At 40.7% G+C, this 24536-nt stretch overlaps 2 protein-coding genes across 13 annotated transcripts in view; one reads left to right on the top strand and one right to left on the bottom strand.

Moving 5' to 3' along the window:
* camsap2a (calmodulin regulated spectrin-associated protein family, member 2a) overlaps positions 1 to 16761 on the bottom strand; it is a 44745-nt gene extending 27984 nt beyond the window's left edge. For 11 of the 12 annotated variants that reach the window (XM_047810056.1, XM_027176145.2, XM_047810059.1 and 8 more), the window contains exons 1-2: positions 15985 to 16761; positions 7859 to 8118 (exon numbers count right to left, since the gene is read on the bottom strand). In XM_047810056.1, coding sequence (XP_047666012.1) covers positions 7859 to 8118; positions 15985 to 16123 — 399 coding nt within the window. In that variant the 5' untranslated portion in view covers positions 16124 to 16761. Of the gene's footprint in view, positions 1 to 7858; positions 8119 to 13898; positions 14051 to 15984 lie in introns of those variants that run through there. The other variant, XM_047810064.1, reaches the window with a different exon arrangement.
* Positions 16762 to 18141: 1380 nt separating this feature from the next.
* ddx59 (DEAD (Asp-Glu-Ala-Asp) box polypeptide 59) lies at positions 18142 to 24473 on the top strand. The gene is made up of 7 exons (XM_027176139.2): positions 18142 to 19270; positions 19551 to 19733; positions 20673 to 20762; positions 20850 to 21101; positions 22929 to 23081; positions 23202 to 23330; positions 24144 to 24473. Exons 1-7 carry the CDS (start codon positions 18494 to 18496, stop codon positions 24399 to 24401), a joined length of 1842 nt encoding a protein of 613 aa, XP_027031940.1. The 5' UTR covers positions 18142 to 18493; the 3' UTR covers positions 24402 to 24473.
* The last annotated feature ends 63 nt before the right edge of the window (positions 24474 to 24536 follow it).

Below are 24536 nucleotides of genomic sequence, written 5' to 3'. Positions count from 1 at the left end.
AGCTCCCAACGTCCTCTGTGAAGCCTTTGTATCTAAGTATCCTGAGACATCTCAAGTTAGACTCTGTGATACTAAGGAGATCTGAAGTCCATGATCCTTACACAAATACAACATTTGTTTGACTGTATATTACAATCAAACCCCAGTGTCACCCATATGAGGATGGGTTCCCCCTTGAGTCCCGTTCCTCTCAAAGTTTCTTCCTTTACCAATTTAAGGGAGTTTTTCCTTGCCACTGCTGCCTGAGTCACTTCAGACTTACTCATAGGGGAATAAATACATACAGATTGTGAACTATATATATCTAATAATAATCTTGAATTTTTTATTCTGTTAATTCTTTTTCTTTTATTATTTGTTATTTCTTTTATTATTCCTTATGTTTACGTTCTGCTCTATGTTTATGTTCTGTAAAGCTGTTTTGAGACAATGTCTATTATAAAAAGCGCTATACAAATAAACTTGAATTGAATTGAATAATTTTGGAGTTAATGAAGATTCATTTTTGCTGAATAGCTGAGATAAACGGTGGGGATCTACCCTGCCTGCCCCTGTGGACGAGCTGTTACTCTAACTGAAGTGGAAAAAGCTCTGAGGTTTTGATCAAAGGTTAAGGTTCAAACCCCAGTACTGCCAAGCTGCCACTCTTGGGCCCTTGAGCAAGGCCCTTATCCACCATGCTCCAGGGGCACTGATCATCTCTTACCCCGCTCTCTGACCCCAGCCTTTAAAAAGCTGGGATTATGCAAAGAAAGAATCTTACTGTGCTATAAAGCATATGTGATCAGATAAAAGATCACTTCTTCTTCTTCTTCTTCTAATATAATAGAACATTTTAGCAGCTTCTTTAAGGATCATATTATATTGTGTTAACAAAAGCTAAGACATAAAAGCTCAGATCAGTGCACAAGGCATTAGAGCACACAGCTTTATCATGCCCTTGAAGAAATTCAAATAAAGCCCAATATGCACACCACAGACAGCAGATGATTTTACTCTCTGTGTCTTTTCAGCACAGATGCCAGGATGAGTGTGTCTCACGCAGGAAATAGGTCAGTCAGAACGATGCACCGCTTTCTGAATAATGCAGCAAGTTTTATTCTGGGAGAAATGTAGAAATGTAGTGAGTACACTATACTCCTGCTGAGGTTTATAGCATGCTTATGTGCACCTCTATCTCATGAATCATATACTATGAACAATAATAATCCTCTGAGGTGTAAATACAGAAGAGTATGGTCTCCATGGTGATGGAGGGAGGTGAGGGAAGATGCTAATGATAGGAATGATGCTCAGTAGATATCACATGCTGTAGCTGAAGCACGCTGTCTCCTGTACAGATACACAGAGAGGCATACAATCGCAATTCTGTTCAGAGATTTCTCCTTCTGGGAGGTCACCGGACGGCTTACTGTTTTGGCAGGTTTGATCTTATTATCCGCTACAACACACAACCATCAAGACTTCTGTGGACTGGGATCTGGTCAGCTTGACACACAAACACACACAGTTCTGTCTTCTTTATTCTCTGTTCCCAACAGATTCATCCATTCCAGTGGTCCCCAACAATTTTTTCGCCACGGACCGGTCAATGTTTGATAATTTTACCGCGGCCCGCTGGCGCTGGGGTGTGGGGGGTATACAATTAAATTAAAATTAATAATTTTAATTTAATTCTATTTAAACATGCCTTTTTAACTCACTACAATTCTAAATCAATGAGAACCCTGAGCTTGTTTCTTTGCAACGAGACAATGTTCCATCTGGGGTAATAGGAGACAATGACACCCGAAGTGTGTTGCTTATGTCCAGTGTAATGTTGTTTATTCCGTTGTTTTGTTTTGGTTGCTGTCACTGCAGAAAACCCCGCTTCACACAGATAGCATGTCAGAAATGGCAATAGGGATTTAAGTGCTGTGGTGGCAATCTCAGGGTATTCCGCCATGACTTTAATCCAGAACACTGGCAGAGTTTCTAACGACGTCTGTTTCGTGCTCATTTTTGCTAATTTGTGGGTTAAATTTGAGCAAACACAATATACACGTATACCAAGCACTGTTAAACATGAGAAAGTACCGGTGAACAGAGAGAAGAGCGATACACACCTTCTCTCTCCACCAAAGCTACAACGCCACTGCCGCTTACAGCCGCTCAGCTCCAGACGTCACCTAAACCCGGCCCGATATAATGATATTTTGCGCATGCGCGGTATTGGTGCGGCTTTAGGTGACGTCTCTCAGCTCCCGGTTAACCTCTCATCCATGGAAAGTCGCACAAACCCAAGAGAAATACACCACAGTAAATAAAATGGAAATAATTTAATGTTCCTTGGGTGGCCCGGTACCATTTGGTCCCTCCGTGGCCGGGGGTTGGGGACCACTGATCTATTCCATCTATTATTAATAAGAATGCTGTTATAATCAGTCAGCGCTTCTACACTGTGAGACTGTCATTTTACACAGTAATCAAGAGAAAAAAAATGCCTTTCCTCCATAGAAAGCAAGCAGGTAAGACTCTGCTGATGTGTCAAACAAACGAAATTGGGAACATTTCTTAAACAATAACCAAGACCTGAGAACTTTTTTCCACGTCTTCCATTTGCATATGATCTTTTAACCCTTCAACAGATCCACTATAAATAAACCTGGTCAATAAATGATTTTTACGTTATTAATTCTTACATAAAAAAAAAAAGGAATGTAAAAATGTACATAAATGTATTCTTCGGCAGAATTTTACAGAACACAAAGGACCAGCAGAACAATTTTGACTAAAACTTTTAGATATGAAATCAAAATAAACTTATTTAAGTGTTTCGTCTAACATTATGATGGTGTAATTTGTTCACAGCTGGCTGACAGCTGGCACTGAACTCCTGCAGTGAAGTGAAGTCACTTCAGTTTAGTGAGTTTGTGACTGTGTGGAAACACATTTAAATACAACACATACAGGGCCATGTGTAAATGATCACAGTACAGTTAGATAGTTTGTTTATTTTCATGCTGGCAATCAATGTCAATTATAATTAATATCAATTAAGCAGGTAATATTTATCTTTGCTATACAGAAAGTGAGACATTGCTGTATCATATGGTATCCAATTTGAATTCTGTGGATCCATAAACCCGAATCACATACAAATACCCAGTTTATTAATTGTTAAAAAAAATACCCATGTCAGTGTATTGTGACACAAGCTGCAATAACATATGTGGAACAAATAAATATAAAACTAACAATAATAGTAACATTTAGGCATTTTAATCCAAAGTTGCAATGAGGCAGTCTAATCTAAAGTAGGCCCCATGTTCACCAGCCTGAGGATGTCACTTCCTATAACGAGGGCACTCAGTCCCACAGGAACCTACCTAACTAAAATTACCCACTCCTTTTTCAATGGCCAGATTCTGCTTTGTAACAAGACAAAAATAAGACAACTGGGAGGAGTAGCTACCTGTTACTGTGAAGATCTGGAATTTGAGCAGAACACAACAGAAAAGTGTTAGCCTTATTGTTCAGAGATGAAGAGAGTCCCTCTCTCTGGGTGTGAAGAATGACATCTGTCTCTACTCAAGTCCAGAATCTTTTACTGTCATTTCGACTATATATAACTCACACAGTGAAATAAGACAACGTCTCTCTAGGACCATGGAGCAATATAAAAAGACACATAGCTCAGGCCTTAAGTAAGTTGTAATAGCTACATTAAGTGCATTTGTGCAACCTGGTGCAAACAGTGTGAGACAAAAGACATACAAATAAATGATACAAAACTCTACAAGACAATACACAAAGACAATACACAACACCAGCACCAACCTATTCTATAGTACATGTGCAAAAATGCAGGAATAAACATTAATATAATAGAAGCAGTTATATGAGGTATTGTTATGAATTGTGCAAAACCACAATTGACTGACAAGTGCAAAGAAACAGCATGCGCAAAGAGCAAAATCAGTGTGCAGAACAGCATGTAAACAGTTTGATATGGTGGTGCTGTAGACATGGATGTACACTGAACAAAATATAAACACAACACATTTGCCCCCATTTTTTATGAGCTGAACTCAAAGAAATAAGACTTTTTCTATGTACACAAAGGCCTATTTCTCTCAAATATTGTTTACAAATTCAGTACCTTTTCCCCGACAGCAGAAGGATGAAGAGTGTATGAGGGGGTTAGGGGAGAAGTGCGTGTGTGTGTGTGTGAGGGGTGTGTGGAGTGAAGAGTGTATGTGTGAGGGGGTGAAGAGTGTGTGTGGGGAGAAGTGTGTGTGTGTGTGTGTGTGTGTGTGTGGAGTGAAGAGTGTGTGTGAGGGTTTGTGTGGAGGTGAAGAGTGTGTATGTGTGTGCGTTGAAGAGTATGTGTGGGGAAAAGTCTGCGCGAGGGGTTTGTGGAGTGAGGAGTGTGTGTGAGGGTGTAGGTGGGGTTGAAGAGTGTGTGTGGGGGGGTGTGTGGAGTGAAGAGTGTGTGTATGAGGGTGTGTGGGTGTGTGTGGGGTGAAGAGTGTGTGTGGGGAAAAGTGTGTGTGAGGAGTGTGTTGAGTGAAGAGTGTGTGTGTGTGTGAGGGTGTAAGTGGGGGGTGCAGTGTGTGTGAGGGGTGCGTGGAGTGAAGAGTGTGTGTGTGTGTGTGTGAGTGTGTGTGTGAGTGTGTGGAGTGAAAAGTGTGTGAGGGTGTGTGTGTAGGGTGAAGAGTGTGTGTGGGGTGTAGAGCGTGTAAGGGGTGTGTATGGGGAGAAGAGTTCGTATGGGGTGCAGAGTGTGTGTGGGGGTGTGTATGGGGAGAAGAGTGTGTGAGGGGTGTGTGTGTGTGTGTGTGTGTGTGTGTGTGTGTGTGTGTGTGTGTGGGTGTGTGTGTGTGGGTGTGTGTGGAGTGAAGAGTGTGTGTGAGGGTGTGTGTAGAGTGTAGAGTACGTGTGGGGTGTGTGGGGTCATTCACAATGCAGTTAGCTTTGCGGATGCAGCGTGTTGTGTAAATATTGTTGATAGAGGGAAGAGAGACTTCAATGATATTCTCGGCTGTCCTCACTATCCGCTGCAGGGTCTTACAATCCGAGATGGTGCAGGTCCCAAACCAAACAGTGATGCAGCTGCTCAGAATGTGGGGAGGGAGATGGGCGTAGTCAGGATGGGGGGAGGGAGATGGGCTTCCCTCAGGCTTGGTAGGAGAGTAATATGCTGCTGGGCTTTCTTGGTGATGGAGCTGGTGTTGAGTGACCAGGTGAAGTTCTTCGCTAGATGAACACCAAGGAATTTGCTCTTGATGATCTCCTCACATGATGATCTCCTCACATGATCCATCAATGTTCTTTAGTTTTACCAACATTCAGAGACAGGTTGTTGGCTCTACACAGGCAGTTAGCTGTTTCCCTCCTTTCTGTATGCTGACTCTTCGTTCTTGCTGATGAGACCCACCACGCTCGTGTCATCGGCGAACTTGATGATATGGTTCGAGTTGTGCATTGCTGCACAGTCATGAGTCAGCAAGATGAACAGCAATGGACTGAGCACACAGCCCTGAGGGGCTCCAGTGCTCAGTGTGGTGGTGCTGGAGATGCTGGTCCCGTTCCGGATTGACTGAGGTCTCTCACTCAGAAAGTTCAGGATCCAGTTACAGAGGGAGGTGTTCAGTCCCAGCAGGCTCAGCTACCCAATCCGGTTCTAAGGGATGATTGTGTTGATTGCTGAACTCTTATGTCTATGAACAACATTCATACGGAGTTTGAATAATAGTTGAATAAAGTTTCTTTATTTTTCATGTGGGTGAGGGCTAAATGAAGGGCCGTGGCAATGGCATCGGTTTGGACGATACACACACTGCAGGGGGCCCATTTCATGTGCCTCATGACGAGCTTCTTGAAGCACTTCATTGCAATGGGTGTGAGTGCGACTGGAGGATAGTCATTGTGGCAGGACACTGTAGATTTCTTTGGCACTGGGATGATGGCGATTCTCTTGAGGCACATAGGAGGAACAACAGTGCTGCTGAGGGAAATGTTGAAGATGTCAGTGAAGACATCCGCTAGCTGTTCTGCACATTCCCTGAGCACAATGCCAAAAATGTTGTCTAGTCCAGCAGCCTTCTGTAGGTTAACTCTGCATAGAGTTTACCTGACTTTGGCCATGGATAGACAGAGCACCTGGTTGGAGGGAGCGAAAGAAACATCACTGTCACATGCAGGTGAAGCTGTCTTGTGCTTTGTGATCGCCTGGATGCCCTGCCACATGTGCTAGTGTCTCCGTTGTCCTGCAAGTGTCTGTGGATTGTCTGGGCACGCTTTGCTTCTCTGATGGCTCGGGACAGTTTGGCCCTTGCTGTTCTAAGGGCCGTCCAATCCCCTGCTCTGGAGTCTCTAGACTTCAGCAGAGCATGCCCCTTAGCAGTCATCCATGGCTTCTAGTCTGGCAGTCATATACATGAACACAGCTGTCTCTGGTGTCCATGTACTATAAATAGTTGGCTAAAAACGTAAATAGCACCATATTGGATCCAGAGTGGCCACTGCGTACAACTGCTGCGCCGTCATCTCTACAGATCATGCTTAGGGTAGAGGACAGTCTGGAAAGATGTAACACTTCCTGTATTTTGGAAGAAGCCTGTGTTTTCCAGACTGGTAGCTGCTGTGCAAATAGGAACGATCTACATTCATATTTACACAACGGCAGTGCAGTTACAATATATGTTCACATGACTCAGTTAAACGCAACAATGCCATGGGTACCGTGAGATCTGGTACACTGTTTAGTGTCCGTGTATCCACCTGTGTCCGTAATTTGTACATGGAACATATCCAAAATGGGGGAAAATATTACCAAATATTATCTGTTATATACATTTAAACATATATCTGTTATTTACACATCACTCCACACAGTATTATCCCCATAATATTAACTTCCAGCTATAACTCATAAGTGTGCATATACATATAAATACATACATATACACTCACCGTCACCTAAACATTATGTATGAATAGGATAGATAGATAGATAGATAGATAGATAGATAGATAGATAGATAGATAGATAGATAGATAGACAGATAGACAGATAGACAGATAGACAGATAGATAGATATGGCATTGGCCTAATCATGATTTCCTTTAGACTCCTACTGTTGAACTTTGGTACAACTTCAGTACACTTTTCCCCCTATTATTCCTTCAGCATGCCTCATGTCTCACATTATCACACCACTGATCAATCCTCCAAACTCTAAAGGGCTAAAACAGGCTAAACATATTAACTTTGTTCTGTTAACTGATACCAACTCATTATATTTGGCTACAAACCAAACTGATAAGCAAGAGACACAACAAATAGCATGAGAGTCATTATATGGGAGCTAACTCACTCACATTTACTAAACATTAGTATAAAGGTAAGCACAAAACCTGGGACAGGTTAAAATACACCATTACTGATGACTATTACACAATGTCCTAGCATTCACATCTACTCAAGAAGTACAAGACCATATGGTGTGTTAGGTTCATCATGTTAGACATCTCTGACTGGGTTCTGTTTCTCAGGGAGATGTGGTAGCTAATGGTAAAAGTGTTGGACTACTGATTGGAAGGTTGGGAGTTCAACCCAGATTCACCAAGCTGCCACTACTGGGCCCTCAACTGCCTCAGTTGTATCAAATATATGTTTCTCTGGATAAGGGCGTGTGCCAAATGCTGTAAATGTTTGTAAAAACAATAAAATTTATAGGAGGGTCGTTAAATTAAAACCAGGCTGCACTTTCATCCTGCCACTACTCTTGTTATTTAGAGGAAAGAATCTATAGAAACACAAAAAATTAAAGTCACAGAAAGTGCACACTGTGACAAGAAAAGCATGTCTCACCATCTGAATTGGCCTCATGGACAGATCTCTCTCAGTGACCAACCTCTCATGGACGGTCACATACAAGCCTTTTTGAGCCAGGGCCTGGATAACAGCATCATGGCCCAGCAGTGGCTTGGCAGCATCGCTTTTGAGGATCAGACTTCCCGCACGGCAGTACAGCTCGGCCGAGAGCAGCAGGTCCACCACCGGTGGCTTCACGTGCTCCTGCTCGTACTGATCTGTGTAAAATGGATCATTCAGTTTGTCCGGAACGCTGTCTGTGGAGGCAAAGGGAGAGAAGATAAGGAGACACAAGTAAAGAAAAGATAAATCAATGTTTTATTAAACATAAAAGAACAATATTAGCCCTAATTCCATTGTTACACACTGGACTGGAGCCTGCAAAATGTCCACATGGAAATAAACAGCACAGGACCTGATCTCACAAAAATAAACAACTAAAGCCATAAGAGACCAATAACTGTAAGCTTAGAGCATAAGACTTCAAGAGACAAACATTTATCTTAATGCCAACAGTAGCTAGCTAATGCTATACAAGTATGTTACACATAAAACTGTAAAATTATTATGATAATCCTGACAGATCTGTACTAAATCCTACTGTAATGTGCACCAGCAAAATCTCACTGATATTTTGGAAAAAAGAAAGTAAGCTTTAGAACTGAGGACAAAAGAAAGAGGGTTTCACAATTAGGAACATCATTTACATGAAAAGTAACAATAATGACGCTCCTTTCATTCGGATGAGCGCTAGAGTCACCTGAACACCTTCAATTCAAACATGAGAGACATGTCACGATTGGTTATAAAGCCTGTGTCCACTTTACATAGCAACAGCAGATCAGAAAGCTGAATTTTGGTCCTAAGTAATAATGAGTAGAGAATGAGGTCACCAAACGCCCACATGACCAGCTAAGCCATGCTGTTAGGGAAGGAAAAGTGTGATGATTCTCTAGATGAGCAACACTTTACATGAACATCATCGATATCTATCAAAACCCACTGACAAATAAAATATATTTTTGGATTCCAAAATAAAAACATAACTCGGTTACAAAAGAGAGAGGAAAGACAAAGATAAAGCAAAACTAGGAGTCTTACTACATTCTGTGACCTAAAAAATAAGAATCTTTTTTGATGTTGCATCACATTAATAAAAATAACCAATAAACACACTCTCAGTGTAAGAAGGCTTGATTCCTGACATGGATTAAACAGCAGAGAACAGAAATCATTCTGTACAATGGTATATTACACACATTAGAGCAGATATAAGCTGTATTTATTTATGATGCCCTTGTGATTTATTTCAGGTATCAACAAAACATCTAACGTTCTCACATTAAATCACTTATAACTGATTAATTAATAACTGATAAATAAATGGTCAAATCAAATAAGCTTTAATTAGGGCTGGGCGATAAAACAATAACGATATGTATCGCAATAGACACGTGATCGATATCAATAAAAAATGTGTTCGATAAAACGTTCGTTATTTTTTATTCTTTGACAAACAAAACCGAGGTTGCGAAGCAAGTTTGGTTGCATTAACAAAGGCATTCACTCTCTGGTAACCTAGCAACGTAGGGAGTGATACGCTAACAGCCAATCACGTAACAGTATCATTTTTGGTTGCGCCATATCGTCGTCTTGTGGTGGTCTGCTGGATTCCTCTTCAGTAACCGGTGACTAATAAGCAGAAAATGAGCCGCAGCAAGCGAGGAAATTGTAAATCAAAGAGGAAAAGTCAGCTACTTTTTCATATTTCTGCAGGTTTTATATTTCAAACAACGTTACTGTAGTGCAGGGGTGTCAAACTCAAATTCACAGTGGGCCAAAATATAAAACTGAGATAAAGTCACGGGCCAAACTGAATATTTATTGAAAAATTAACTGCAACTGATATGTAATGTTCAACCTTTTCATATGGAAACAAACTTTAGTTTTGCTTAAATACAGGATTTGGAACAACCAGAGCTTGATATTACAAACACATAAGAAAATAAATTTGAAATAAAAGTTACATCAGTGGTGTTCATTTTGCAAACTTTGACTATATACTTTTTGATAAATTCTCCCTCATTAATGGGCTGGGCAGATTTTGCAATCTCTGCTGCCACAATAAAGCTTTACAGCCTTTACAGCAGTTTCACTTTTTGATTTAGCTTTCATGAACATAGTCTGCCGGGAAACCAGACTTTTTTTCATCTCCTCCGCCTTCTGGAGCTTCTGCTTTACGTCCAGGTCCTTATACTTCTCATAATGTTTCATTTCATAGTGTCTTCTTATGTTATATTCTTTCGTTACGGACACGTTAGCTCCTTTAGCACACAAGACAAACAGGTCTGTCCTTTATATTCGTACATTACATTCGTCCATCTTTTGTTTGGCCATTTTTGTGGAGGGTGGAACTTGCCCGATGTGACTGTAGCATGGTTGTTATCAACTGTCAACAGAGAATGAGGGGCGCTTGCTGTTCGTGACTATACAGTGGCAAGGCATTCTGGGATTTGTAGTATTAGCGGAGCATGTGACTAGTCAGCTGTAATGCACATTTGATATGATCTCACTACTGCAGGGGTGTCAAACTCTGGCCCGCGGGCCAAATTTGGCCCGTGGTGTAATTATATTTGGCCCGCGGGCCAGAGTTTGACACCCCTGCAGTAGTGTATCAGGTTTGTTTTTATATTACAGATGTATCTCAGTCTACCTCAGTTTTATTTATGTTTACAAAACACTGCACATATTTTAAAACTCTTTATTCACCAGACGTTGAACAGCTAGTGAACTTCCTAGCACTAAACTTGCACTAAATTCTCAGGTATCTCTATGTTTATATTTAACACTTTGCACTATTTTATTACAATTTATTAAGTATTTCATACATTTTCTTTCATTTTGCAACTCAAATGTTAAGAGATAATAGTTACGTGTTCATTGTGACTTTAGACTTTTAATTATTTGAGTTTTCCTGGTTGTTGACATTTCTGTCTTAATAAATGAGGGGATTATGATCAGAGGAAGGTTAAGTTTAAAATAAAAATGTTTAAATGTAATATTTTTCTCCTGGTCCTTATTTTAAGTCCAGTTATTAAATAATTGAAGAAGCAGCGGTTAGGATGCTTCTCAGTGCCTTTCCCAGCTTTGGAACATTCCTTTTTTTTTTTTTTTTATTATTTTTTTTTTTTTTATAAAAGAACAGAAACACAGTACAAGCAGAGCCAGTAGCCATCGATTATCAATCCACCAGGTCACTATCTTTCTTTGCTGGACACTGCTGCAGAGTTTCTACAAGGAGGAGAGAAATTTAATCTGAAGCTTTTCATTTTCATTGCTGGCTAGCATTTAACCATTGTCAAGTTAAGAAGTTAGACCATTTGTCAGTAAATATTTCCTGCATAACGTATCATAACAGCCTAGCGGGTCCTAACATAACGTATCATAACGCCTAGCAAGGCATGGCATAACACATCACAACAGCCTAACGAGGCACAGCATAACATAACGCCTAGCAAGACATGGCATAACGTATCACAACAGCCCAGCGAGGCACAGCCAGCGTATCACAACAGCCTAGCGAGGCATAGCACGACGCATCACAACAGCCTAGCAAGACATAGCATAATGTAACACAACACAACATAGCTTAGCAAGGCACAGCACAACATACCATAACACAGCCTAGCGTGGCACAGCATAACATATCACAACAGCCTAGCGAAGCACAACATAGTGTAACGTTACCTAGCATGGCCTAGCAAGGTACAGCCCAACGCAACATAGCCTAGCAAGGCACAGCAAAACACACCATAACATAGCCTAGCAAGGCACAGCACAACGTATCACAACAGCCTATCGAGGCACAGCCCGACGTATCACAACAGCCTAGCGAGGCACAGCATAACGTAACCTAACACAGCCTAGCAAGGCACAGCACAACGCAACGCAACGCAGCCCAGCAAGGCACAGCACAACGCATCATAACACAGCCTAACGAGGCATAGTATAACGCATCATAACAGCCAACGAGGCCTAACATAGCGTAACATAACACGGTCTGGCAAGGCAAGCATAACGTAACCTAACATAGCTTAGCAGGGCATAGCATAACGTAACCTAACATAGCTTAGCAGGGCATAGCATAACGTAACCTAACATAGCCTGGTGAAGCATAGCATAACGTAACAACATAGCCTAGCAAGGCAAGTCTAACCTAGCATAACGCAACATAGCCTAGCAAGGAGTAGCCTACCTAGCATAACATAACGAGCTGGCATAGCAAGGCATATCGAGGCATAGCATTACCTAGCATGAGGTAATATAGCTTAGTATAGCAAGCATAGCATGACCCATCGTGACGAGCAATGCAGAAGCATAGCATAACCTTATCTTATAACATAGCGTAACATACAATATAACCTAGCCTATCATAACATACATAGCATAGCGAAGCATAGCCTAACATAGCGTAGTATAACAGACTGTACAACAGCCAGCCCTAAGGTCGCTTCCGGCTCAACAAACGTACCATTATACACAAACATGCGCGCCGTATCGATTTAACGTAAGTCCAAAACGTCTTCAAACTTCCCTTTCGGCTCAAGTACAGTATTTTCCGCACCATAAGGTGCACCGGATTATAAGGCGCAGTCTCAATTACGGGTCTATTTCTGTACTTAACCCATACATAAGGCGCACGCAAAAACATACGGTCTACAAAAAAGGTAACGGAAGCAAAACAGTGAGTTTAGTTGAACTTTAATCTACTATTTAACAACACACACACACACACACACACACACACACACACACACACACACACACACACACACACACACACACATTCTTTTTTAATCAATCTTCTCCCACAAATCCATCAAAGTCCTTATCTAGTGTGTCTTCTTAACTTGGCGCAGTACATTTTCTTGCTTCCTCCACTTCCGAACCATAGATACATTGATGTTGAATACTTTCGCAGCTGCTCTATTCCCATTTACAACCACGTAACTGATAGCCTGTAGTTTGAATTGTGCCTCGTAAGCATATGATTTTTATTGGTGTATGGCAAACCAACTTAAGGTGCATTTACCGCCACCTACTGGACTGGAGTGTGGAGCGCATAATAGTCATAGATATCTATACAATAATGGTTAGGAAAAAACAAATGTTGTTTTGCAACATACCGGTAGTCATACCTACCGGAGGCATGGCGAACGTAAGCATACGTACTGTACGTATTACGTAATGTTCTCTGATTGGTTTATCGCTGCCAGCGTACGTAGTGTATGTATTACGTCCCCGTGTCAGTGAATCAAGCAGAGCACTTACCAAAGTCGCACAACAACATTTTTACAGATTTTTGGAACTCGGTGCACACATAAGGCACACCGGATTATTAGGCGCACGGCCGATTTTTGAGAAAATTTAAGGCTTTTAGGTGCGCCTTATAGTGTGGAAAATACTGTATACTAATAGTAATCACAACCTCTTATAGTTCCATATCGCGAACACAAAAGGAGATAGCTTGCGGTTTAAACTCTAATAGCCGCCAAGTTTAAATCGCAACAGCAGCAAAGCAGAGGAAACAGCCTCACAAAAGAAGATAGCTTGCGGTTTAAACTCCAAATAGCCGCCGAGTTTAAATCGCAGTTGCAGCAATGCAGAGGAAACAGCCAAGTAGACAGACATTTGCATTTAAATATGGCGCCCTGTTTGAAAGGGACCAATAGCGTGCTTAGGAATCAGATCAGCTGATGGCCGGGGGTTAGAAATTGACATCAGCTGATAGCCGAGCTTAACTACGTGGCCTGCCTGAATTGACGCTGAACGCTATATTTGTCACAAAGCAGCTTTTCAGAAATCTATCTGTACAGAATATAAATGAAACATCACAGTTCATGGTCAAGCCAGACTAAAACAGTAGACTATAAAAGATGTGTCAGAAGAGTAGGAAAGGTTGTCTTTCAAGCCAAAAGTGCTAACACACCTACAGTTGAGTTCAAGGTCAAATCCAACTGCAGTACATTTTATTCACCTTAATTGATAAATTCATCTTCAACTGTAAGTAGCCTCAGATTCCTGTGCTTGATAGAAACAGAAGCGGATGTGGTCTTCGACTGTTGTAGATCCTCCACTGATCAGGTTTCTAGACCAGCAGTTTCTGAAATAATCAAACTAACATCTATGCCAAGCCACTGAGATGACATGTTCCCTCACTGTGATTGTTGGATGCATGAATTTATTCCTTCTGTTGCTGCAACATGATTGGCTGATTAAAGTTAAATAATAAACCCCTTCATAAATAAGCATGTGTTCTTATCTTATTTTTATTATTATACATACTGTACATAACTTTACATAGAGACCCTTCACTGTCACACAAATTACTCCAGACTTACATAAGAATCATTATTTCTCTTTCTTGAACTATAAATTCACATAAACTGATCCACTGAAATGTCACCACAAGTCATGAGTGAGTAGTTTTCCCTTGAATCACACATATTTTCCTGATTCACTTCATTCACCATTATTTAATTATTTCATCTGAACATGATCTTCATCTGAAAACCTCCTCAGAACAGAATGATTTTCATGCTGTGGTTATTGTGGGAAGTTGAGGTGGTGTGAATGCAGCCAGATGGATACACACTGGTGGCGCACTGAGAGATCGTTCTGTAAAATTACATAAGAAAGCTCCAGCAAAACGCCCACAAGCCACCCAGTATACGGCACCCAGATTATGCCAGTAGAAATATGACAGACTACAAAGCAACATCATTATTATTATTTATATAAAGTGGAATAAATTATTATATAATTCAGTTTAGGGAGGTTTTATCTCACCGTACACATGACAGAAATAAAATACTGATGTAATTACTGACACAGTAAATTAAAACAATACAGAAAACAGATTCAAATGTAGTTTTAAATAACATGAAGCCTGTGAAGCATCTCTGCAGACATGAGAAAGAGATGGTCCAAAATCTTTAGCATAAACTTTCCCCATGCTATCATAAACAAAATTATCAGTTCACTGAAATCTGTCTTTTTTTTTTTACTTTCTTTTCTTTCCATTTTGTTGTAGAAGTTATCCTTCACATCACTTCCAGGATTCATCATTCATTTTGTGCTTCCTTTTTCCTATTCTATGATTTTCCTTTTATTTTAATTCTCTGCTGCTGCTATTTTGTCTCATTTATTGTCTAACATCTACTGGACTTAATAAAGTCTTACTCTACAATCTCAAAAGTTCACATTGATATCTGATGTGTTTTTCTTTAAACCTGGAAATAAACGGAAGGTTTAAGAATTTAAAATATTTTAACAAAGACTCTAAATGTTCCTAATGTCCAGTATTTAAATATTTAAGGTTCTGCATTATTTCTAGCTCCCCATTTAAAGGTCAGATCTCCCTCATGTCTAATCTCTTCTATCAGATGACACTGATGGATCTGATCTAAAACAGATCATAACACAAACTAATAGAATCCAAGCTGCTCCAGTCACACAGTCATTAAAGAAAAATAAATAAACTAAAATCTATTGCATTCATTATAATATTTAGATATTCTACTTTGCGTGTGTATGTGTGTAGACACTGTATGTGTGCATGTGTGTAAAGACACTGTATGTATGCGTGTGTGTAAAGACACTGTATGTGTGCGTGTGTGTAAAGACACTGTATGTGTGTGTGTGTAAAGACACTGTATGTGTGTGTGTGTGTGTAAAGACACTGTATGTGTGTGTGTGTGTGTGTGTGTGTGTGTGTGTGTGTAAAGACACTGTATGTGTGTGTTTATGTATGTGTGTAAAGACACTGTATGTGTGCGTGTGTGTAAAGACACTGTATGTGTGTGTGTAAAGACACTGTATGTGTGTGTGTAAAGACACTGTATGTGTGTTTGTGTGTGTAAAGAAACTGTATGTGTGTACGTGTGTGTGTGTATACAGACAATTTGTGTGTTTGTGTGTGTGTTATACTGGTGTCTGTCAGTGTTTTGAGCTGAAACATCAGTGTGTATCTCTAACATGTCATCACTATTAAACACTCATTTCTCTAATGGGACCAAAGAAAAAGAAGGAAAGAGTTTCCCAGAGGAAAGGACGCCACCTACCGGGACTGAAAGCCTTGGACACCAGCCATTTAAGGCTGGAGCGGATTTTAGCTCTGTTAAAATCATAAAGGTCAAAAGATGTGATGTGAGGCACAATGAAGGTGTTTGTCCAGTGTGTGTCCTGGCTCAGGTCCCCCATGTTCAGTGTCAGCTTCAGCACACAGATCACATCCTCTACAAGGATTCACTCCATACTTTACTGGTTCTTCTGGGCCTTGGAACTCATGTCCGTGTGGTGCTGTAATGTCTCAGGGTTCAGCTCTAATGTCCGTGTGGTGCTGTGATGTCTCAGGGACGGTGGGGTTCAGCTCTAATGTCCGTGATGTCTCAGGGCCGGTGGGGTTCAGCTCCAATGTCCGTATTGTCTCAGGGCCGGTGGGGTTCAGCTCTAATGTCCGTGTTGTCTCAGGGCCGGTGGGGTTCAGCTCTAATGTCCGTGTTGTCTCAGGGCCGGTGGGGTTCAGCTCTAATGTCCGTGTTGTCTCAGGGCCGGTGGGGTTCAGCTCTCACAGCTCCATCCTGATCCTTATCCTGATCCTGTGCGCGCGCCGCTAGCGGACCTGAAAGGAACACCGTTATTGTCTTATTCACAACAAACTGCAGATTCACTAAAAGCTGAATCGAAGCCCTTCTGTTGTCTGAGATCGCTTGAAATATCCTTTCATATCCAAACAGACGCGCTGGAATATATTCCTCTATTCCGACCGTCCACGTTTTAGTGCCGTTTTCTGCCTGTATCTTGGGTCTTTGATCAAGACCCCGAGTGCGCATGCGCGGTCCGCCCAGCGTCCCCACACACATTATAAACTGGACGTGTGAACACACAGCACACACAGACCAGTTCATCGGTCACTACAGTGAACACAGCACACACAGACCAGTTCATTGGTCACTACAGTGAACACAGCACACACAGACCAGTTCATCATTCACTACAGTGAACACAGCACACACAGACCAGTTCATCGGTCACTACAGTGAACACAGCACACACAGACCAGTTCAACCATCACTACAGTGAACACAGCACACAAAGACCAGTTCATCAGTCACTACAGTGAATACAGCACATACAGACCAGTTCATCATTCGCTACAGTGAACACAGCACACACAGACCAGTTCAACCATCACTACAGTGAACACAGCACACACAGACCAGTTCAACCATCACTACAGTGAATACTGCACATACAGACCAGTTCATCAGTCACTACAGTGAATACAGCACATACAGACCAGTTCATCGGTCACTACAGTGAACACAGCACACACAGACCAGTTCATCAGTCACTACAGTGAATACAGCACACACAGACCAGTTCAACCATCACTACAGTGAACACAGCACACACAGACCAGTTCATCAGTCACTACAGTGAATACAGCACACACAGACCAGTTCATCAGTCACTACAGTGAATACAGCACACACAGACCAGTTCATCAGTCACTACAGTGAATACAGCACACAAAGACCAGCTAATCCATGCTAGTTACCCATAAGTTTTTGACAGTTAGAAAAACCGACAATGTTTGTAGATTCCGAAGCTCTTAATAAGGACATTAAAAATTGACCTATGCTTTTTTTGCTTAAAGGTGAAGACCCAACTTTGTGCATGTTTTGTAAGATTTCCTTATCTGTCAAACATATTTTATTAGATTGTCCTGGACTTAACACAAGCAGAATGCTCCTTTATCAAGTTACTTCACTTAAGGACATATTTAACGACATTATGCCTGAAAAGGTTTTGGATTGTTTTATCGTATGTTAATAAAAAAAAGTGTATAATATGACTTACTGTTTATATTTGTTTTGTTTTTATTTTATTTATATATTTGTGTTTTTGTAGTGATTTTTTGCCATGAAAATAGCTTTGATTGCTGACATGGCATTAAATAAAATAATATGAATCTGTCACACCATTTTAGCAGCAAAAGAAAAAGAAAATCGCATTCATGACGATTTATGGTGATTTTATTTCTTTGCCTACATTGACGCTGATGCATTAAAGAGGAGGGGGTCCCCTGTACCAAGATGGCGGCTCTATTGACGCATTCGTTCCAATGAACTGCCGTAGCCAAGGAGACTAAGTGTAGATATCTAGATCAATCACTACAGTGAACAATAAACTGCTGTGTTTTGGCTCGGAAATTAAATCCAGATAAAAATGTGTAATTTAATATTTTCTCCTGATTCGTGTAATTTCGTGTTTTTTTTTATCTCTCAGTGGAGAGATTTGTCGTTTTGTGTTTGTTTTTACAGTTTAAATATAAAACCAAAACGTCCTGATGACTTTAAGACCCTTTTATAACACACACTACAATGCCCAGGATTATAAGCGACCAGTGACGTCATACATGCGCGACAGCACCAGCACAGACAGGCAGCGCGACAGGTTCTATTTAATCTTGTTTACAACAAATGTCTTTTTGCCCCGAGAGACGACTATAGATGATTAATATTGTGATGTTTATGAGTGCACTGGTCTCGTGTTTGTTGTGATAAGATGTTTATGCCTCGGTCAGTAAAGGTGAAGAGAAAGTCTGAAACTCACACAAACAGTGAAGGGAAAAAACAAAACAAAGGAAACTCAGATAACACAGAAACTGATGCTACGGAGTCGCACAGTGTGGATACAGAGGAGAAACTTGACAAAGACACAACGACATTACAAAGCGACTTAATAAGAGCTGAAACAGGGGCGACTGAGGAAGAGGAGGAACCTGTAAAATCGTTCAGGACAAGCCAGAGATGGCCAAAACCAGGGGAACCAGTCTGTGTTGTGTGTGGTCGTTATGGCGAGTACATTTGTGACAACACTGACAATGATGTGTGCAGTCTGGAGTGTAAAGCCAGTCACTTGGCCACAGTGTGTGTGGGACTTACACAAAAGGTCTTCTCCAAAATTAAACATGATGGTGAAGGCGTGTCTGCATCAGAAAAACTTACTGAGACTGCAAGCACTGCTGAACTTGCTTACTGCTATCAAGAGGATGCATTCATAACAGATCTGACTGAAGACCAGGTTGAAAGGGTGAAGAAAGAACTGGCTGTCGTTACAGAAGGACAGGATGTCCCCAGGCCCATCATTGAATTTGAGCACTGCCACTTTCCTGAAGTGCTCAAAGGGAACCTGAAGAAGGCTGGATATGATGCCCCGACTCCTATCCAAATGCAGATGGTTCCTGTAGGTTTGACTGGGAGAGACGTGATTGCCACAGCTGACACGGGATCTGGAAAAACCATTGCCTTTCTGCTTCCGGTGGTGGTTCATTCCTTAGAGGTATAATCTGTCAGTTATTTCTGGGGGGTTTGGTTATGAAGTATTCCTTATCAGAATGACATGGGGAAAACTTTCATCTTAAAGAACAGGATTTAGTTTTAACATTTGGCTATAATACTGGAATGGCTTAAAGTAACAGTTTTCTGCTGAAGTGTGTTTGAACTTGACTTGAAACGTTCCTAGTATGGAGCAGAAATTGCATGTGAATCATCATCTGTTTTATCTTTATCTTAATCCTTTGCTTTGACCGTCTTAATTTATGCCTCTTTTTCCTTTTCAGAAAGAAGCAGGTTCTACATCTGGCCCTGTGAGTGTGATTCTGACTCCAACCCGGGAGCTGGCTATTCAAATTGAGACACAGGTGAAGGAGCTGATTATAGGCCTGCCAAATATGAGGACTGCGCTACTGGTCGGAGGGATGCCCCTACCCCCTCAGCTACATCGGCTCAAACAGAAAATTAAGGTAGTGCTTGGTTATTCTAATTCCAGCATTTTAAATGTGTTCTTTCAGCAGTGTGTACTGTGGCAGGGCTGTATTTAAGTTTCAATGAATATTTCCTATTTTTGTTACACTATATGGCCAAAGTCTTGTGCACACTTGACCAGCACGCCCAGATGTGGTTCTTCCTCAGTCTGTTGCACACAGTTGTACAGAATGTCTCTCAGAATGTTACAGTTTCCCTTCACTGGAACTGAGAGACACAAACCCTGCTCCATCATGACAATGTCCCTGTGCACAAAACACAGAGCTCCATGAAGACACGGTGTGTTAATGTTGGAGTAGAAGAACTCGAGTGTCCTGCACAGAGCCCTGACCCTGACTCAACACCACTGAACACAGACTGAACCCCAGACTTCCTCACTCTTACATCAGTGTCTGATCTCACTAATGATCTTGTAGATGAATGAACACAAATCCACACAGTCACAATCCAACATCTGGTGGAAAACCTTCACAGACTATTGGAGCTCATTATTACAATAAATAGGGAATACAATAGGAATGATATGTTCAACAAGCACATATGAGTGTAAAGATCAGGTAGTTAAACTGGCTATATAGTGTTAATACTACTAGTAATATTAGTAGTAATTATTGTAGTTGTTGCTGTTGTTTGCACCAGTGCAAATTAAATGACAGTACTTGAAAGAAAAGGACCAACAAAAAAAGGAAATAGAGCCTGGTGATTTCTAGAGCATAGGATATAGTTCCAGATATTTAATATCATTACAATAATAACACAACACTCTCTCTGTTCACTCTGAAATTTAAATGTAAACATTTTTTACAATGACAAAGTAAACTAAAGCAGACTCAAAGACTTGAATCTAATATAAAATACTAGTTATTTAATGAAGCAGTCAACAAAATTGGGTAAATGTACATGTTTTTTCCTCTTAGATAGCGATCGCCACTCCGGGGCGTCTCATCGAGATTGTGAAGCAGAAGGCCGTCCGGCTTGACGGTGTAAAGGTCGTGGTTATTGATGAGGTATGATTCTGTTATTCAGTACAGGTTGCAGTTTTATTTAAACTGCTTTCCTTCCATTCTTATAATCTGATCTGTTCTCTACGTCAGGCTGACACCATGCTGAAGATGGGATTCCAGGAACAAGTGCTGGAGATTTTGGAGCACATTCCTGACAACCATCAGACTCTGCTAACGTCTGCCACGATACCTGATGGAACGGATCTGCTAACATCTCGGCTGACCACCGATCCTGTGCGCATTACAGTTGGCCAGAAGAATCAACCGTGCGCTAATGTTCGTCAGATCGTCCTGTGGGTAGAGGAGCCATCGAAGAAAAAGAAGCTCTTTGAGATTCTAAATGTAAGACACTTTAATCTAGACAGAGCTGTGATAATGTGTCCAAGTCTGACATCATCGACATCATAAAGGAACAAATCAGATTCATGTGCATTTTAACGCAAACTACTATGAAATATTCTGGCAATTTCAATGCACAGATAATTTAATCTCATCTCTCAGTGATTTAATGTGAAGTAATCAGACAAGTCTGACTGTAATCATGGGCTGTAAATCTGCCTGAATTTAATATCTATTGTGTATCAATAAGCATTCAGTTTACAAAATTATTTTTGTTATATCCTTCATCGTCCGAGCTCACTTATTCCTTATGTAGTGATACTTCAGATTTCAACACTACAGGGAGACATTTGTCCAGAGACAGGACGTATGTTGTGTGCGATTTTAAGTCTTTTTAAAATCATTAAAAAAAATGTTTACACACATATATTTAGGTTAAAATGCACAACTGCTCATTCTTACAGTTGCCCAATAAGCCAATCATGTGGCAGTGTATAAAAAGGTGCAGATACAGGAAGGAGCTTCGGGTTAATGTTCACACCACCAACATCAGAATAAAGAAGTCGTCTGATCTCTGTGACTTTGAGCGGTGGCATGGATGATGGTCCCAGACAGACTGCTTTGGGTATTTTCAGAGGATTTTCCCACACTACAGTCTAGAGTTTACACAGAATATGTGTGAACATCCTGTTAGGAGATAATAGAAACATGGGCATAAGTACAAGGTCAGGATCCTGCATAACGGAGACGTGTCTGAGGTTTGTGGGATACTGAGTTTGGGCTAGAGAAGACAGGACAGTCAGCAGTTAGTGAGCGTATTCTGACTTTTTTCCCTCTAAAAAATCTCTGGGTTTTAATTTATCTTCTGGAAGTAAGTGCTGGTTGAGACCTTGTTGTTCTGCTAAAAGATTTCAGTGGTATCCCTGATAAAGTTAACTAATGTTAGCTAACATTTGACAGGTTCAGCAGAACAAACATTGACACGTTTAATTTCACATGAAGGATCTAAAAACCTTCAGCATTTACCTTAAGAGAAAGTGAGTGCACCAGAGTGCTTACAGTAAAGAGCAGGCGAGTTTCAGAGGAAAAGGCTTTCACATGGTGTCTGTTTGTCTACGGTAATTTTTTCAGTTTTTTTTTTTTTTCAGATTAATATGTGCATTGTTTTATTTAGGAAACAAACATTGCTCTGGTGGAGTTCAACCTCAAAATATGTAAAGGTTAGCAGGTCTGGTTTTATAATATAATTGGAGTAAATGTTTTCTTGCACTGTTAGAGTGTATTTGTGGTGGTGAAATTTATTCTCTTGGTCTCTCATTTTAGCATGTTAATTTGTTAGCAGCATATGGTCATCAGAGGCATCCCCATCATGGCCCTTCCACAGTTTTATTGCTCACTCGCTCACTCATTCGCTCGCTCACTCACACACACTTACTCCCTCCAACTCACTCGCTCACTCGCTTGCTCGCTCACTTACTCTCACACACACACTCACACTCACTCATTCACACACTTGCTTATTTACTCACTCACTCACACACAGACTTAATCGAATGACTAGTTTGAGAATCTGTGTTTTATCTAAACCATTGATTTGACTACATTTATAAACATAGTGTATATTTGTGCTCCTTTAGTCTCCACAACCTGCTCTTGTACCCTTGTGGAGCTCTCTTATCCTGATGTCATTTTCTCTTTGTCATGGTTTCCAGTTTAATTTTCTAAGGAGGACATTGAGGATGGTTTTCTTGCCCTGGTATCTCAAGCAGCACTATTTGCCCGTGATGCATTTCCACCGATTTATATCAGAGTTTCTTTTTCCTACCACAGGATGGAAAGCTCTACCAGCCTCCTGTGGTGGTGTTTGTAGACTGCAAACTTGGAGCTGACCTCTTATGTGAGGCTGTACACAAAGTTCTGGGTTTAAATACTGTAGCTATTCACTCTGACAAGACACAGTGGGAGCGCAACAGAATCCTCAAGGTAAAATTTTACGGTAATCTTTTTGAAAGACGTGATGAAGATAAAAACCTAAAACATTGTGGTTAGTCTTTCGTTAATAACATTGTCTATTTTCTTGTTTGCTTTGTATATTGTTTTTAGGGTCTGCTTGAGGGCCAGTATGATGTGGTGGTTAGTACAGGTGTACTGGGGAGAGGACTGGACCTGGTCAGTGTCAAGCTGGTGGTGAATTTTGACATGCCAACAAACATGGATGAGTATGTTCATCAGGTATGATGTACCTTTTAACAGGGATTAAACCTGAAATATTTTACTTTAATGTGTTCTATCACATAGACAAAATAAATTCCTGAAACATTTACTACACCTTTTCTAGTCTCTGCTCTTCATAGTTTTGGCCACCAGGTGCCACTGATGTGCGCTGTACAGTTAGAAAGTAAACGCTTGTGGCTTCATAGTGCTTTGTTCATCCATATCGATTTGTACACTGCTCTTAACCCGGTGTATCTCATCTTTTAACCACATGGAGAGGAATGTTCCACACTTCTGAAGAGTTAACCCTACAATACGGTGTCAGAAATGTACAAAGTTACACCAAATCAGAACCTAGAGTGTAGAAACAGTTGTTTTGTTTGAGGAAAAATTTCAATCATGACAGAAAACATGGAAAAATTGAGAGACTGAAAAGTCTGTCTATTACAAACTGCCTAAAGAAGCAGAAGCTGGACATCAGCAAATGCCTGGAAATCTACACAACAAACTTAAAAAGGTTTAAAGGACAAAATTGGAGATCTGAACATTTTTCCTCACTGATGTGTAAGTGGGAGACTGTTGATGCTGCAAATATGCAAAGGAGAAAGTTTAGACATGATTTAGGAATGTACAGTGAGAAATGTCAGACTGAGTCAGGATTCATTGTCAGTTTGAGCAGGGAAACTAAATAAACCAGTATTCTATTCAGCGACAGTTCAGTTACAGTGACCACGGGAAGTTTCAATGTGAAAGGCCCTCAATTATGATTTCTGTGTGCAAACCTGAGTGATGTTATAACTTAGTTGAATACATATGGACCTGTACTTGCAGATCGGTAGAGCAGGACGACTCGGGCACAGAGGGACTGCAATCACCTTCATGAACAACAACAACAAACGCTTGTTTCTGGATATAGTGGAGAGAGTAAAGCCGACTGGCTCCCAGCTTCCACCACAACTGCTCAACTCCCCACATCTACACAATCAGCAAAGAAGAGCCAGAAAAAGTCAGAAACAAGGAGGTGATGTTGTGACCAAGAGCAATATCATTGACATTATTAAAAGGCATGACCGGAGCCATTTTAAGTAGTAGTGCTGATGTTCTGTACAAGATACATATATAATATTAATGTATTTTTTAAATAAATATCACGTTGTATTATGATGTGTCACTAATTGTTGTTTCAAAATGACCTTGATCATAGACAAGGTCAGTGACTTAATA

The sequence above is a fragment of the Tachysurus fulvidraco genome, chromosome 2 (assembly GCF_022655615.1).
Source record: "Tachysurus fulvidraco isolate hzauxx_2018 chromosome 2, HZAU_PFXX_2.0, whole genome shotgun sequence".
NCBI classification, from domain to species: domain Eukaryota; kingdom Metazoa; phylum Chordata; class Actinopteri; order Siluriformes; family Bagridae; genus Tachysurus; species Tachysurus fulvidraco.
The sequence above is the reverse complement of the archived record's forward strand: the minus strand, read 5'-3'. Positions and strand labels throughout refer to the sequence as shown.